This window comes from Liolophura sinensis, chromosome 5 (assembly GCF_032854445.1).
Source record: "Liolophura sinensis isolate JHLJ2023 chromosome 5, CUHK_Ljap_v2, whole genome shotgun sequence".
Lineage (NCBI taxonomy): Eukaryota > Metazoa > Mollusca > Polyplacophora > Chitonida > Chitonidae > Liolophura > Liolophura sinensis.
In genome coordinates, this window is record NC_088299.1 from 16,308,537 (window position 1) to 16,326,319 (window position 17,783).

At 43.5% G+C, this 17,783-nt stretch overlaps 2 protein-coding genes across 4 annotated transcripts in view; one reads left to right on the forward strand and one right to left on the reverse strand.

Annotated features, from left to right (window-relative positions):
• Positions 1-444: 444 nt before the first annotated feature.
• Positions 445-6,357, forward strand: LOC135465854 (hydroxysteroid dehydrogenase-like protein 2). The gene is made up of 5 exons (XM_064743217.1): positions 445-488; positions 1,109-1,592; positions 2,147-2,235; positions 5,261-5,405; positions 6,094-6,357. The coding sequence occupies exons 2-5, from the start codon at positions 1,147-1,149 to the stop codon at positions 6,254-6,256; spliced, it is 843 nt and encodes a 280-aa protein (XP_064599287.1). The 5' UTR covers positions 445-488; positions 1,109-1,146; the 3' UTR covers positions 6,257-6,357.
• A 4,610-nt stretch (positions 6,358-10,967) lies between these two features.
• LOC135465726 (protein CBFA2T1-like) overlaps positions 10,968-17,783 on the reverse strand; it is a 78,689-nt gene continuing 71,873 nt past the window's right edge. For all 3 annotated transcript variants that reach the window (XM_064743043.1, XM_064743045.1, XM_064743044.1), the window contains 5 exons: positions 16,025-16,281; positions 15,316-15,380; positions 14,848-15,061; positions 13,954-14,144; positions 10,968-13,506 (listed from right to left, as the gene is read on the reverse strand). In XM_064743043.1, coding sequence (XP_064599113.1) covers positions 13,129-13,506; positions 13,954-14,144; positions 14,848-15,061; positions 15,316-15,380; positions 16,025-16,281 — 1,105 coding nt within the window. In that variant the 3' untranslated portion in view covers positions 10,968-13,128. The remainder of the gene's footprint in view (positions 13,507-13,953; positions 14,145-14,847; positions 15,062-15,315; positions 15,381-16,024; positions 16,282-17,783) is intronic.

Genomic DNA, 17,783 nt, shown 5'->3' on the forward strand with positions numbered 1-17,783 from the left:
ACTCAGTGTTCCTGCCAGAAATACAAATATATATTGGTTAAAATGAGCAGACTAGGTGTCTTTCATTTAGCGGAAATGGGGTACATCAGCATCAATGTCACTCTGATACACGGTAATACACAAGAAAGCTTAATTAATTTTCTCCATGCATTGATTTACTGAAACAGGAAAAGTTTTGGGTACCGCTACCTATAAGGCATTATAATCAAATAATTAACATAGGTTGATATTATAATACGTTCACACATGATCGCTAACGAATTCATTCGTTATTTATATGCATTAATACGACGATGTAAAGTTTGGAAATAGGGGATACTAATCGGTATCTTAATACTACCTCTTGGGACAACTCCAGATGACAGAACTCCAGATGGGAACATACAATGTTTGCTGGTAAACAGATTTCAGTCTACCGTACTCAAAACAAACCCCCCAGGGTCTAAGGTGAAGCCTTCCCCTGTCAACTCGCTAGACGGTAAAATAATGTGAGTGTCTTGTCAGGAAATGCATGTACGTTGGGTAGATTTTAAGCTCAGGTTGCTGTCACGTGGTTGATTGATGTCAGGTCATTGAGGAACCCGCTTTTCAAAATGAACACCAGAGAAGGGGCTCAGAGGAACTTGGAACCGGCCAGTATGACGTACCCTAGGAGTATCCTAGGCAAGGATACCATATACAGCAGTATTTCATTTTGCTCTACTGGTCGGTTCCAAGTGCCTGTGTCATTGACTTGCAAAAGCATCGAACTAATCTTTACAACAGCTGATACGTTGTTGAAGGAAGACGAATCTAAAACATATAGGCTACGGTACATATGTATGTCCAAGGGAAATGATTCTCATGGGAAATTATTGTCAAGGAAACTAGTTAGGGGACTTCTGCTTGCACAGCTTACACTGATAACATATAGGTCTAGGCCTGCACTGCGCCCAGTAGGCATGTAAAACTCTGGTGTTCGTAAACAATACTCAGAAACTACTCCTATCTTCGTTTTGTGTTTATGGTAGCTGAAAGTGAAGGGAGATAACTCCTACCACAATGTATCCTCTTGATTGACCTCCCTTTGTCCATGTTTGAAATTTCTTTTATTGCTTTGTTATTTCAGACCTAGCAAGCATGAGGAGCAATTAAATTAAAGACAAGATGAAGTCTGCGTTGGTCATTGGGGCATCTCGTGGCATCGGGCGACGCATCGCTTTGACATTGAGTAAGAACAATTATCAAGTGGGCGTAGCTGCCAAGACAACTGATCATACCCTAGAGTTACCCGGCACCATTTATTCTGTGACGAACGAGATTGAGACCTCTGGCAGGACAGCGCTCGCGCTTCCGTGTAATGTTAGAGATGAGCAACAGATTCAAAATGCGATACAAAGTTGTCTTGAGGCATTTGGAGGCCTTGACTTTGTTGTTTATAATGCTGGAGCAATTCTGTGGAAGAAAGTGCTTGACACCCCAGTGAAGCGGTTTGACCTAATGCAGGAGGTGAACGTGAGAGGTGCATACATCATGATACAGAAGGTACTGCCTTACTTTCTGGAGAAGAAAGCAGGCAAAATCCTCCTCGTCTGTCCTCCAATCTACAGTAGGTGAGTATGCAGTGATTTTCAGTCATGTCATTGAAGGCTGTCCAAAGCTGTGTCATAAATCTATGATGTGTTAAGAGATGTATAAATCTTAGTAACCATGCAGCCATTCATGATTTTGTAACACCGCAGATAAAATATACCGGCCAGCTACATCAAGGCCAATGGGAACGGCCATTCATTCCGGGAACGGCCATTCATTCTGGGAAAGTGTGTTGTGCACATTGTCCCTAAGGTTAATGGTTAAAGTGGTAATGCGGTAGTGATACAGGTGTAAACTGGATGCCAGCAACTGCACAAGCGTAACTTCCTGTTGGGTCGGTGTTAAAAGTGTCACATTTACGTTTATCATTTCGACTTGTAGCATAAAAAGTCCAGCACAGTACAATGACCCTACCACAATGCTGGCCACTGTTGTATAAGTGAAATAGTCTTGAGTACGTCATAAAACACCTATCAAATAAATATAATAAATAAATAAATAAACAGAAAGTCAATTGTAGCACTAGACTTTAAAAACCCGTTTATTTATTCCCATATCTGTATTTGCTTTTCAGATTTTTCAAAGGCAAAGTTCCCTACTCAGTTGGTAAGGTGGGAATGACTGTCCTGGTACATGGGTTAGCCACAGAGTTAGAAAACACAGGTAAGATAGAGTTGACACATCACCCAGTGAGACTACCCACAGGTGTCAGTTGGTAAAGTGGGAATGTCTGCTCTTGTCCATGGGCTAGCCACAGAGTTAGAAAACACAGGTAAGATAGAGTTGACACATCACCCGGTGAGACTACCTACTGGTGTCAGTTGGTAAGGTGGGACTGACTGCTCTGGTCCATGGGTCAGCCACAGAGTTAGAAAACACAGGTAAGATAGAGCCGGCTGATCACCCAGTGAGACTACCCACATTTGTCAGGTGGTAAGGTGGGAATGTCTGCTCTTGTCCATGGGCTAGCCACAGAGTTAGAAAACACAGGTAAGATAGAGCCGGCTGATCACCCAGTGAGACTACCCACAGGTGTCAGGTGGTAAGGTGGGAATGACTGTCCTGGCACATGGGCTAGCCACAGAGTTAGAAAACACAGGTAAGATAGAGCTGGTTTATTACCCAGTGAGACTACCCACATTTGTCAGGTGGTAAGGTGGGAATGTCTGCTCTTGTCCATGGGCTAGCCACAGAGTTAGAAAACACAGGTAAGATAGAGCTGGCTTATTACCCAGTGAGACTACCCACATTTGTCAGGTGGTAAGGTGGGAATGTCTGCTCTTGTCCGTGGGCTAGCCACAGAGTTAGAAAACACAGGTAAGATAGAGTTGACAGATCACCTACAGGTGTCAGTTGGTAAGGTGGGAATGACTGTCCTGGTACATGGGTTACCCACAGAGTTAGAAAACACAGGTAAGATAGAGCCGGCTGATCACCCAGTGAGACTACCCACAGGTGTCAGTTGGTAAGGTGGGAATGACTGTCCTGGCACATGGGCTAGCCACAGAGTTAGAAAACACAGGTAAGATAGAGCCGGCTGATCACCCAGTGAGACTACCCACAGGTGTCAGTTGGTAAGGTGGGAATGTCTGCTCTGGCACATGGGCTAGCCACAGAGATAGAGAGCACAGGTAAAATAAAGCTGACAGATCACCCAGTGAGACTACCCACAGGTGTCAGGTGGTAAGGTGGGAATGACTGTCCTGGCACATGGGCTAGCCACAGAGTTAGAAAACACAGGTAAGATAGAGCTGGCTGATCACCCAGTGAGACTACCCACATTTGTCAGTTGGTAAGGTGGGAATGACTGTCCTGGCACATGGGCTAGCCACAGAGTTGGGAAACACAGGTAAGATAGAGTTGACACATCACCCAGTGAGACTACCCACAGGTGTCAGTTGGTAAGGTGGGAATGACTGTCCTGGTACATGGGTTAGCCACAGAGTTAGAAAACACAGGTAAGATAGAGCCGGCTGATCACCCAGTGAGACTATCCACAGGTGTCAGTTGGTAAGGTGGGAATGACTGTCCTGGTACATGGGTAAACCACAGAGTTAGAAAACACAGGTAAGATAGAGCTGGCTGATCACCCAGTTAGACTACCCACAGGTGTCAGTTGGTAAGGTAGGAATGACTGTCCTGGTACATGGGCTAGCCACAGAGTTAGAAAACACAGGTAAGATAGAGCCGGCTTATTACCCAGTGAGACTACCCACATTTGTCAGGTGGTAAGGTGGGAATGACTGTCCTGGCACATGGGCTAGCCACAGAGATAGAGAGCACAGGTAAGATAGAGCCGGCTGATCACCCAGTGAGACTACCCACAGGTATCAGGTGGTAAGGTGGGAATGACTGTCCTGGCACATGGGCTAGCCACAGAGATAGAGAGCACAGGTAAGATAGAGCCGGCTGATCACCCAGTGAGACTACCCACAGGTGTCGGTTGATAAGGTGGGAATGTCTGCTCTTGTCCATGGGCTAGCCACAGAGTTAGAAAACACAGGTAAGATAGAGTTGACAGATCACCTACAGGTGTCAGTTGGTAAGGTGGAAATGACTGTCCTGGTACATGGGTTACCCACAGAGTTAGAAAACACAGGTAAGATAAAGCCGGCTGATCACCCAGTGAGACTACCCACAGGTGTCAGTTGGTAAGGTGGGAATGACTGTCCTGGCACATGGGCTAACCACAGAGTTAGAAAACACAGGTAAGATAGAGCCGGCTGATCACCCAGTGAGACTACCCACAGGTATCAGTTGGTAAGGTGGGAATGTCTGCTCTGGCACATGGGCTAGCCACAGAGTTAGAAAACACAGGTAAGATAGAGCCGGCTGATCACCCAGTGAGACTACCCACATTTGTCAGGTGGTAAGGTGGGAATGACTGTCCTGGCACATGGGCTAGCCACAGAGTTAGAAAACACAGGTAAGATAGAGCCGGCTGATCACCCAGTGAGACTACCCACAGGTGTCAGTTGGTAAAGTGGGAATGTCTGCTCTTGTCCATGGGCTAGCCACAGAGTTAGAAAACACAGGTAAGATAGAGCCGGCTTATTACCCAGTGAGACTACCCACATTTGTCAGGTGGTAAGGTGGGAATGACTGTCCTGGTACATGGGCTAGCCACAGAGATAGAGAGCACAAGTAAGATAGAGTTGACATCCAGTGAGATTATACCCGCATGAATCATTATTTCAGATAGTTTTTCCTCATGTGTTGCTATCACAGATTGTTTTTCTCCTTAACAGCGAGTGTCTCACGATTGTTTGTTTTGCCTTGACTCAATATAGCACATTGTTTTTTCTCTCCATGATTCTGACCTGACCTGGAGTCATTATCTCAGATTGTTTTTCTCTCTAGAAATAAACATCTCAGATTCTTTTTCTCTCCAGAAATCAGTATCTCAGATTGTTTATCTTCTCATTCATCTCAATATGTTTATCTCACTAGTAGTCACTATCTCAGATTGTTTTTCTCTCCCAAGAGTAATTACCTTTTGTGTGATTATCTCCAGATTGTTTAATTTCCCAGGAGGGGGGATCTCAGATTCTTTATCTCAACAGGTGTTATTATCTTAGATTGTTTATCCCCACATGAGTCAGGTTCACAGATTGTTTAACCCTGGAAGAATCAGTATCTCAGACTGTTTATCTCTCCATGAGTTATCTCTGATTGTTTATCCTCACAGGAGTCAGTATCTCCGGTCTGTGGCCAGCCACAGCCATTGAATCGCATGTCACCACAGTGAAAAATGTACCCCAAGAATTGATGAGGAAATCCAGTATATTTGCTGATGCTTGTCTTCATATAGCTGAGGAAACAAATCTAAGCTTGTGAGTAAATCATCTTGTAATGTTATTATGCAGACAGGTTAAAATGGGTTTGCCATCCTGAGTACTTCCTACTGAAGAACCCCTTCTAGATCTGTGTGGCATTAGTCTTTGGTGGATTTCTTGGAGAGATTTCCCAATTTTGATGGGCACCTGACCAGTTTTGTTACAGACTTGATTCTTACTAGTTCAGCTGTGCTTGAAAGTCTGAAGATTCGTCAATTACTTGACAGAGGGCTGTGGTTTATTTTGGGCACTCTGGTTTCCTTCTATAATGGTGGACCATCAGAACTCTTCATCATCATTGTATGGGTGTAACATTCTTGAGGAAATACCATTGAAAAATAAAAAAGAAATTGACTCACTTGTTTTTGTCCCAAGTCCACCTCATGCTGGTTTCCTCTCTGTTCTTCCATGGGATTGTCTCCCAGTAACCTGCAGATAGTCCTGGGATTCCCCGGGCTGTACCCAGTTTCCACTCACCATAATGCAGGCTGCTGTCATGCTAAATGAAATATTATTGATTGTGGTGTAAAACACCAGTCAAATAAAATGAATAAAGTATTTCTGACAGTGAGGACAAACTACTTTTGCATGAACATGAAGTAGTTTGTACAGCTGGAGAGTGTTAGGATGGACAGATCCCCTGACGCAAGTTTTCTTGTCTCATCTCACCTGTTCTGTATTACAGGATCAATGGTAAAGCCTTGATTGATGAGGATTTCCTGAGAGCCAAAGGTGTGACAGATTTCTCCGCATATCGATGTGACCCAGACAAGGAACCTCCCAGGATGATGCCTAAAGCCTTTCCCTCTCTCCTGGTGGAGGGGGATTCTCTAACATCCAAGCTTTAGCCGAGGAGAGTATGACATCTGGACAAGAGAATCCTGGTTTGACAAACAATGAAATATCAGAGTGGGAAGTTTACAGATACATAACTGCAAAACAGAAAGCGAAAGTGGTGATTCATGAATACTACATAGTGTGATTCTGACCAAAAGTTTGAATCCTCAGAGAGCAGATTACTCTTCTGATTCTTATCTGTTCCTCTTCTGAGATGAATGACACACCAGGTGCACGTTCCATTTGTACCTTTTTGGCCACTGGAATAGCCAAGTGTCAATTTTTTTTTTTCATTTGGCACAAGTGGTCAGCCAGAATGCTGTTGATCACATGATAATGACTCAACAATACGTTTGATAGTTAGGAATGTCACCACAAGTCCTCTGTGGAGCACATGAATTCTGAATGTGTTGCCTATATCCAGTGTAAACCATCATACCCTAGGAAATACCTGAAATCAGGATAGAAGTCTCATGCTATCCAAGAAGAGAGAAAATCAGTAAAGATTTTAATTACACTGTCAGTGACTTGTGAACAATGTAGGGCTAAAGGTGTTACTGGCTCAATACTGTTGTGAACACAGTCCTTAAGGAGGTTCGTATGTTGCAGCGTAATGACCCAGGAGCCTCTCACCAATGCAGGTGCTATGAGTTCAAGTCCAATTCATGCTGGCTTTGTCTCCGGCCGGATGTGGGAAGGCCTGTCAGCAACCTGTGGATGATCGTGGATTTTCCCCCAGGCTCAAAGTCATCGTTTTTCTCTCACTATAATGCTCAAAGCCAGCGTATGAGTGAAGTTGGAATACTGCCGAAGCTTTAACATGTAGAAAAATACATGTAGGTTAACTGGAACAAAGTGTACACTAATTGTATGCAGCTATTTTCTTTAAGATACAGAATTATATTTGTGAAGTTTGATCAGAGCAAATGAATTCTGCTCTTTCTCATTTGATCATACAATGAGGAACCATTAAATATTCCGTTTTTGTGATACATGTATTATATTACAAGAGCTTGGAGTTCCCAATTTATACACCATCTTGCCTGCTATGCTAAGATTGATTGTGGTGGATTTTTGTCTAGTGGTTAGAAACTCGGTGGTAGGCTGTTCAATTCCAACTTCGGGCAGGTAATTGTAAAAACTCCAGCTTTTATCTGTTCAGGGGGCCGTCCTACAACAGCAGGGCGATTTATGTCATATTACATGAAGTCCGCTACAAATGCCATGTCATCCATGTTTGTGGAATACACATTCAGCTGCACAAAATCTTTGTGATACACCATAAATGTTTTAGAGCAGAGCTCATACCCAGTGACTGAGCCTTGTTTAGCTGATCCTGACTTCATGCTGACACATCGTAAAGGTTTGGAGCAGAGCTCATACCCATTGACTGAGCCTTGTTTAGCTGATCCTGACTTCATGCTGGCACGTCATAAAGGTTTAGAGCAGAGCTCATACCCATTGAGTGAGCCTTGTTTAGCTGATCCTGACCTCATGCTGACATGTCATAAAGGTTTGGAGCAGAGCTCATACCCAGTGACTGAGCCTTGTTTAGCTGATCCTGACTTCATGCTGACACATCGTAAAGGTTTGGAGCAGAGCTCATACCCATTGACTGAGCCTTGTTTAGCTGATCCTGACTTCATGCTGGCACGTCATAAAGGTTTGGAGCAGAGCTCATACCCAGTGACTGAGCCTTGTTTAGCTGAACCTGACTTCATGCTGAGACGTCGTAAAGGTTTAGAGCAGAGCTCATACCCAGTGACTGAGCCTTGTTTAGCTGATCCTGACTTCATGCTGACACATCGTAAAGGTTTAGAGCAGAGCTCATACCCATTGACTGAGCCTTGTTTAGCTGATCCTGACTTCATGCTGGCACGTCATAAAGGTTTAGAGCAGAGCTCATACCCAGTGACTGAGCCTTGTTTAGCTGATCCTGACTTCATGCTGACATGTCATAAAGGTTTGGAGCAGAGCTCATACCCAGTGACTGAGCCTTGTTTAGCTGATCCTGACTTCATGCTGGCACGTCATAAAGGTTTGGAGCAGAGCTCATACCCATTGACTGAGCCTTGTTTAGCTGATCCTGACTTCATGCTGGCACGTCATAAAGGTTTAGAGCAGAGCTCATACCCAGTGACTGAGCCTTGTTTAGCTGATCCTGACTTCATGCTGGCACGTCATAAAGGTTTGGAGCAGAGCTCATACCCATTGACTGAGCCTTGTTTAGCTGATCCTGACTTCATGCTGAGACGTCGTAAAGGTTTAGAGCAGAGCTCATACTTATTGACTGAGCCTTGTTTAGCTGATCCTGACTTCATGCTGAGACGTCATAAAGGTTTAGAGCAGAGCTCATACCCATTGAATGAGCTTTGTTTAACTGATCCTGACTTCTTGCTGGCACGTCATAAAGGTTTGGAACAGAGCTCATACCCATTGACTGAGCCTTGTTTAGCTGATCCTGACTTCATGCTGAGACGTAGTAAAGGTTTAGAGCAGAGCTCATACCCAGTGACTGAGCCTTGTTTAGCTGACCCTGACTTCATGCTGAGACGTCGTAAAGGTTTTAGAACAGAGCTCATACCCATTGAGTGAGCTTTGTTTAACTGATCCTGACTTCTTGCTGGCACATCATAAAGGTTTGGAACAGAGCTCATACCCATTGACTGAGCCTTGTTTAGCTGATCCTGACTTCATGCTGAGACGTCGTAAAGGTTTAGAGCAGAGCTCATACCCATTGACTGAGCCTTGTTTAGCTGACCCTGACTTCATGCTGAGACGTCATAAAGGTTTAGAGCAGAGCTCATACCCATTGAATGAGCTTTGTTTAACTGATCCTGACTTCTTGCTGGCACGTCATAAAGGTTTGGAACAGAGCTCATACCCATTGACTGAGCCTTGTTTAGCTGATCCTGACTTCATGCTGAGACGTAGTAAAGGTTTAGAGCAGAGCTCATACCCAGTGACTGAGCCTTGTTTAGCTGACCCTGACTTCATGCTGAGACGTCGTAAAGGTTTAGAGCAGAGCTCATACCCATTGACTGAGCCTTGTTTAGCTGATCCTGACTTCATGCTGGCACGTCATAAAGGTTTAGAGCAGAGCTCATACCCATTGACTGAGCCTTGTTTAGCTGATCCTGACTTCATGCTGACACGTCGTAAAGGTTTAGAGCAGAGCTCATACCCATTGACTGAGCCTTGTTTAGCTGACCCTGACTTCATGCTGAGACGTCGTAAAGGTTTAGAGCAGAGCTCATACCCAGTGACTGAGCCTTGTTTAGCTGATCCTGACTTCATGCTGACACATCGTAAAGGTTTGGAGCAGAGCTCATACCCATTGACTGAGCCTTGTTTAGCTGACCCTGACTTCATGCTGAGACGTCGTAAAGGTTTAGAGCAGAGCTCATACCCAGTGACTGAGCCTTGTTTAGCTGATCCTGACTTCATGCTGGCACGTCATAAAGGTTTGGAACAGAGCTCATACCCATTGAATGAGCCTTGTTTAACTGATCCTGACTTCATGCTGGCACGTCATAAAGGTTTGGAGCAGAGCTCATACCCAGTGACTGAGCCTTGTTTAGCTGATCCTGACTTCATGCTGAGACGTCATAAAGGTTTGGAACAGAGCTCATACCCATTGAATGAGCCTTGTTTAACTGATCCTGACTTCATGCTGGCACGTCATAAAGGTTTGGAACAGAGCTCATACCCATTGAATGAGCCTTGTTTAGCTGATCCTGACTTCATGCTGGCACGTCATAAAGGTTTAGAGCAGAGCTCATACCCATTGAATGAGCTTTGTTTAGCTGATCCTGACTTCATGCTGGCACGTCATAAACGTTTGGAGCAGAGCTCATACCCAGTGACTGAGCCTTGTTTAGCTGATCCTGACTTCATGCTGCACGTCATAAAGGTTTAGAGCAGAGCTCATACCCAGTGACTGAGCCTTGTTTAGCTGATCCTGACTTCATGCTGAGACGTCATAAAGGTTTAGAGCAGAGCTCATACCCATTGAATGAGCCTTGTTTAACTGATCCTGACTTCATGCTGGCACGTCATAAAGGTTTGGAACAGAGCTCATACCCAGTGACTGAGCCTTGTTTAGCTGACCCTGACTTCATGCTGAGACGTCATAAAGGTTTAGAGCAGAGCTCATACCCATTGACTGAGCCTTGTTTAACTGATCCTGACTTCATGCTGGCACGTCATAAAGGTTTGGAACAGAGCTCATACCCATTGAATGAGCCTTGTTTAACTGATCCTGACTTCATGCTGGCACGTCATAAAGGTTTAGAACAGAGCTCATACCCATTGACTGAGCCTTGTTTAGCTGATCCTGACTTCATGCTGGCACGTCATAAAGGTTTAGAGCAGAGCTCATACCCATTGACTGACCCTTGTTTAGCTGACCCTGACTTCATGCTGACACATCGTAAAGGTTTAGAGCAGAGCTCATACCCATTGACTGAGCCTTGTTTAGCTGATCCTGACTTCATGCTGGCACGTCATAAAGGTTTGGAGCAGAGCTCATACCCAGTGACTGAGCCTTGTTTAGCTGATCCTGACTCCATGCTGACACGTCATAAAGGTTTGGAGCAGAGCTCGTACCCAGTGACTGAGCCTTGTTTAGCTGATCCTGTCTCCATGCTGGCATGTCATAAAGGTTTGGAGCAAATCTCACACCCAGTGACTGATACAAAGAGTAACGCTCAGAGAGTGACATATTTGGTTTGTTATGTTTTATTAGAAAATATCTCAGTGGCATGTAATATACCTTTATAATGAAAGTACCAACATCTGAGGTGTCAGGCAAACACCGCGTTCATACAAGTCAAACCCTGACTATAGAGATTACAGGGATGAACAACTGAGAGACTCCATGACTAGCAGTTAACAGTGCACTACATGTGTGTAACCACCAGGGTAGTCCAAGTCTAGGCACTATGACCAGCCAGTGGTGGTCTACAGACAAAACTAGTCCATTGTCACCAGATGATCGACATGTACAAGGTCAGACAAGAGCATTGATTAGCACATTCTGGGAGCTGGTACTTCCTCCCAAGCTGGTGTATATAAAAGCCTGTATGTACGTGGCCTCCAGGCGTTCTACAAGGTACATGTACATCTACAGTCAACAACAACAACAACAACACATGAGTTTCAACATGAAGACTTGTCTTCTGTGAAAACTGAATCTTTTACTTTTTGCACATTTCCCTGTTGCCATTAGATACGAATATACAGCACTTAATTATATGGATTTCTCAGAACATCATGCAGATAGCGCAATTTGTACCCCATTTTGATTATAACTAAAAGTATTTATCATGTTTCGACATGTCTACTGCGTTAACAGCGTATACATTTACCGGTAATGTGTCAAACAAACCCGAAGGATAAGTTTACTGCTATCCAGATCTGGGCCCTTTACCTCATAGACATATCAGCACATCTTGTGCCAGTGAAACCTCTCTACACAATTTCAAGGGGACTACAATGTAAATAATTCAGAATCTGTCAGAGCAAATGTATTACTGCCATAATGTCATTACATAAGCCATTAAGAGGTTATCAATCAAGGATGTAAAGAAAAGAGACAAAAAGAAAACAAAGGCAGGCAAGAAAATCTGCCTTACCGAACATAATCCAGAAACAACCTGCAAGATAATAAAGTGTAACAGAAAGAAACGATTGTTACACTGTACATGTACTGCAAACCATGACCAGCATGTTGTATCAACAAGAGAGATATGCACAAAATAAAAGGCAAAAATATGATTAAACCTATGTACCATAAATCATAAACAGTTTTACTGAATTGCACTTTCAAAAATTGTAGGAAGAAAAAAAAAAGGAAAAAATGTATATATGTTACCCTGACCAAAAAGCACAGCATTCGACTTTCATATACCGTTTTTTGACGAAAAATTTTTGAACGGTTTATTGGTCAAATGAATTCTCAGTTTAATTTGTCTGAAAAGTTTGTTTTGCTTTGGATGAAATCCTGAGGAATGGCAAAATGGAGATAAATTCCTCAGGACTAGATGGGACCTGTATACTGATGACAACCAGATTCATCATTACCCATAAATGTTTACCGCTATCAGAATAGATGGAACAACTACTTCACTATGTGCGAGGATAATAATTACTGTTCATCACTATCAGGACAAAAGAAAATTATACCTAAATTAAGTCCCTGCGTCACGTTACCACACGACAAGAATCTCTATGCCATTTTAGTCAAATTATGCCTATTTTAAAACGAAATTATGCCAGCTATTTCTTTAACCACCACATTCAGACAAAGACATTTTTAGAGTTAAATAAAAACTGTTTCATTCTTGAAATTCACATTTATGTGGTGAACTCTGAAAACATTTATGATTCACAGACAGGTGAGAGCTACATACAGCACTCCATGGGATAATATATGTCACATGACTAGAACTGTCCGATGGAATCATTTCCACTAAACTTCTGCACCGCACAAGTTATGTCAGCCAATCACAGGATAGGAAAAATGTCACATGACTAGGACAGGCCAATAAGAACACTAATAATGTACCCTGTGAGAATCACAAAACACAAGTTGACAAGGTAGTTAGTGACTTTGACAGTTACACAGTAGTCGTAACGGAGTACTCTCCCTTGCTGACTACAGATGATAGGGTCATAGTTCATGGTGACACTTAATTGGTTTATCTCTCGGTCTATATTGTGTCATCTTGTGTGTCCATCGCTGTACAGATCAAGCGCACCAGCCCCTCAAATTTACTTATGTACAAATTAAATAGATTAGTCCTGCAGAAGACCGAGTATATGTCAGTTACACTGAGTGTAGTCTCCAGTCACGAAGGTAATAATGGTCCTGTGTCCATGGCTAACGCCCACTCTCCGTCACTCTGGAATCTGCAGGAGTGCTGGACCGTGATTCTGAGCGTGACGTTGATGATGAGGAATTTGCTGGACTGGGGGCGGGCCTAGGGCTCAGAGCTGGTTCCCGTGGTAACTTGGTGCCATTAGGCGAGGATGTGCTGCTGGCCGCCCGCTGCTCGCGTGCGTCTGAGGAGGTGGTGGTTGCTGCCGATGTGGTGGTGCTGGTTGCAGTAGCAGCTGCTGCAGCGGCGGCTGCCGCCGTCTTGCCACAAATGTGGTGATGGTTCTCCCAGTCTTTATGCTGACAAAATGAGCCGCAGTATCGTGCCACATTACACCCACTGCAAGTCTCACTTGCCTTCCTACCACAGTTCCAACAGCTCTGAAAATGAGGAAAACAAAAGCATATAAGTTTTTTGTTCAGGCCTACATCCCGGACATAAGCATAAAAAACCTTCTTTAGAACTGATTCAGATCAGTTTCATTCATGTTTTCTTATAAAAATGTTCTAATTCAACTTTTCAAACCAAACGATCTTTAAAATTCATTAAAATGAATATAATTAGTTACAACAATTAACATATTTTAACTCACCTATAGGCTGAACAAAATTTGAACCAACAAAAATATTTTAAATGAGCTACTAGGTGGTGGCATGGAAAAGTATCATTTTAAGGCCTTAATGTGTGCTCCTGATTAGCATTTCTAAGTACCAAAACTTTAGGTCAAACACAGTATTTTAATTCACCTATAAATTAATCTGAAACACTTCTGGACAAAATGTTAGAAGACTCCAGCTGAGATAGGCAGTCCTGTATCCATCACTCACCTCACTTGATTCCTCCTGCTGATTAATGGTAGCTAGGGCCTCTTCTTGTGCGGTTTTCTTAGCATCCAATAACGACCTCTCCATCTTTGACCTCTCTGCTGCCACAAGCTCACTAGCTTTCTGCTCTGCTGCAGCCACAGCCTTCTGCAGCTCTGAGACAGCCTGACGCTTCACTTCATTCACGGCTTCCTCTGTAAGGGACACAACTCGTCATGAAAAATATCATGTATGGGAGTTCCCTCCCCTGCATTCATCAGTAACTTAATATTCTACATATAACTGTCAAGAATTAAAGCTTTACTGCAAGATTGAGTTTACACACACACAAGTCTGATTTACTGCCTTTTCTGCCTTGAGGCTTATGAAAAATAATGATTTTTATCAGCTAAAAAAATGATATTAAAAAATTCAAACACAATATAAATTAAGAACAATCTATGAAATCAGTATCAGTTGATAATTTATTTGATTGATGTTTAATGCCGTGCTCAAGAATATTTCACTTATATGACGGCGGCCAGCATTATGATGGGAGGAAACCAGGCAGAGCCTGCGCGAAACTCATGACCATCCACACGTTGCTGGAAGACCTTCCCACGTATGGCCGCAGAGGAAGCCAGCATGAGCTGGACTTGACCTCAGAGCGACCGCATTGGTGAGAGGTTCCTGGGTTATTGTGCCGTGCTGCTGTGTTAACCCTCTCAACCACTGAGGCCCAAGTATTGGCTGACCATGAGCTCAATATGAGTCAAATGCAACCCAGTGAACTGAGCTCAACATGAGATGAGAAAAACCCATCAACTTAATACAATGTGCACATGCAAGCCATACGTGCAAAAGACCAACCTCATGACGAGGTACAGGTGGCTTAAGGCAGACTCAGACGTGACCCACCTGCTCGTCTTTTGACCTCGGACACCCGGTCCTCCGTCTGCCGCAGTGTGTGCGCCATCATCTCGTTGTGGCGTTTCTTCATGTCGTGATCCATACCTTCTGCGTGGCGCCGCATCCACGTGGACAGCTCCTCACGGTCACGCAGGCTGCGCTCCTGCAGTACTGCCAGCGCACGCTTTGTCTTGTCAACCATCCCAATTATGCAGTGCAGCATCTGTAACATGGAAGGGCAGACAATTCAGACTTAGGTCAACTGGGCGATATCAGAGTACTACTTGTGGGGAGAGAAATAAATGGTAAATGTTTGCTGAAATCACTAATCACATCATTAAGTGTCAACACATCTTACAACTTACAAGACAGGCCCAACTCATGCGCTCCTTATTTTTTATTTACAAACATTAGTATCAGTTTTAAAGACAACTGTGTCAACTCAGTGTGCTAAACCTGCACCAAACAAAGCCCTACCGTTTCTACGTGCTTCCAGTCATCATCTAGACGATCAAGAGGCTCGTAAGGATCCCGTGAAAATCCTGAAAGGAAAAACCACGGATATATTTATTTATTTTACTAGAGTAGTGTTTTTTGCCACGCTCAAGAATATTTCACTTAGATGGCAGCCAGCATTACGGTAGGAGGAAACTGGGCAGAGCCCAAGGGAAACCCACGACCATGTGCAGATTGCTGGCAGCCCTTCCCACGTACAGCCAGAGAGACCACGGATATAAAGTCTCTAAATAATTAATACTTCTTCATAAAGCTGTTTGTTATAAAGAATTTGTGTGACCTTTCATGATACAGGGGTCAAAATAATAAGGTGTCCCTCTGTTCTAAATAGTTAAGTTTGACTGTGACCAGTGAGACAAATGTTACCTTTTACTTGTGACAAGTGAGTGTCTGTACACTATTTGTGGACATTTCTCAAATAATTTTGGCCCAAACTTCTTCATATCAACATTAGTCTCACACCTTCATATTTTTATCTGTAGTTTAGTATTTGATAGGAAGAAGCAAGATGTTTACCCTAATGTGGCTTCCAAGAGCCGGGTTAATAAAACAAATGCCAAAGAAAAAACAAAGAAAAAAAAATGAAGAAACAGCCATTCAGGTGAGACTTATAATCCCAGTACAGTCTAATAAGGATAACAGAGTACATCGACCTCTCTGGTCAACTAACCAAAGCCTGTGGGGTAAAAGCGCTCCCTTTCCCTCTCCCTGTCCAGCCTCTCGCGCTCGGCACGCTCTCGCTCCAGTCTCTCGCGCTCCCTCAGTTCTCTCGACAGACTGATGTCCTCTAACCGTATGGGGCCTCCTGAGCTGAGGCTCAGTGTGCCGTTAGGGCTAACCCTGCTGTTGTTGTGAGGGCTCAGAGGGTGGTGTCGCTTGGCGGGATGAGCCGCCTCCATGTGAGCATCCATACCATTCTCCTTAGGTCTGCAAATACCCAGCAACAAAGCACGGTGAGATCACAGCATTTACACTCTGATTTCCAGAATTAGAACTCCTAAAATAGCAATATTCAGGATGACACAATTTTGATGCCTAACACAAAAATATTTAATCATCAATTATATCACACATGTACACAAACTTCTGTATCAATGCATCAATCTAATTGACATCACCTCTCTGGCCGTACGTGGAAAGGTCTGCCAGCAGCATACAGATGGTCGGATGGTTTCCACTGGGCATTGCCCAGTTTCCTCCCATCATAATGCTGGGTGCTGGCATATAAGTGAAATATTCTTGAGCGTGGCAAAAAACACCACTCAAATAAATAAATAACTAAAATCACTATCTTACTTGTTAGCATTTATTCTAGCATCAACACCAATGAGTATGAAGTGAACAGTTAGTCAGCTAAGAGTTATCTCCCCTTACACGCAGGTGCTAATTTCTGCTACACAAATCCTGTCTTCTTTTCTCTGCCTCAAAGAACATCTGTCTGACCCAGAATTCAAAAGAAGCCTTTGTTGTGGAACAAACTCACTCCTGTTTATCATACAGCCTAAACTATTTGTCATGACAGGGTAGAAATGTGTGGGGAGTGAAACAAAATGTTACATGTTGCTGAACAAGGAGGACGGAGGAGAAGAGATTGATCTGAATTGTGATAATGCTATTCACGACAATGGCAGTACAGGCCATACGTAACCTGTCTGGGTAATGGCTACATGTACACTGTCTGGGCGGCCAAATTGCATGGGTTTTTGGGGGCTGAAGTGGACAAATGGGTTACAGCAGCATGGCTGGAGCTAAGTCCACCCTAAATTAGCATCCACTCTACTGCTTTCATTTGAGACGGCCACCCTTATGTTTTATAAGACCATCTTGTTCAAGAGTTCTAAAACCCGTGAAGTGACAGTTCAGATTTCTCCGCAAAAATGGTGATCAAATTACACATGATCTTTCAAACAGTGATCAAATCACACATGATCTTTCATTTCCAACACCATACTTCAGTTTATCAAGATCAGTCTAGTTCTCTGTTCGAACAGACACAAGAATCTGAGATGTGAGAATTACAACCCAGTACTTTCACATTTCACACTAAAGAACTCGATCTGATATATATTCCATATTTGCACTTAAAACACATTTTCTTCAATTAATGAATGACTTATCAGCCCCTGACGTCGCAGACCTTATAATGTATATTGTCTTTATTCTTACACACTATGGTCATCATAGTTTACAGTGTGTGTATCTTTCAATGACCAGAGCATCAGTGTCTCAACTAGACATCATGTGGTCTGAGTGAGGAGGCTGCCGAGGCTGAGAGAGCAGATGCTACATCACCTGTCTCAGTGACATCACACCCAGCACTATCCCCAGTCACCTCTCTCTAGCTGTGTGCCAACCAGTTTGCTCACACACACACACACACATATCCCGAATCATTGCTACTTGCCACTGCCTTATTTCCTCAAAAAGAC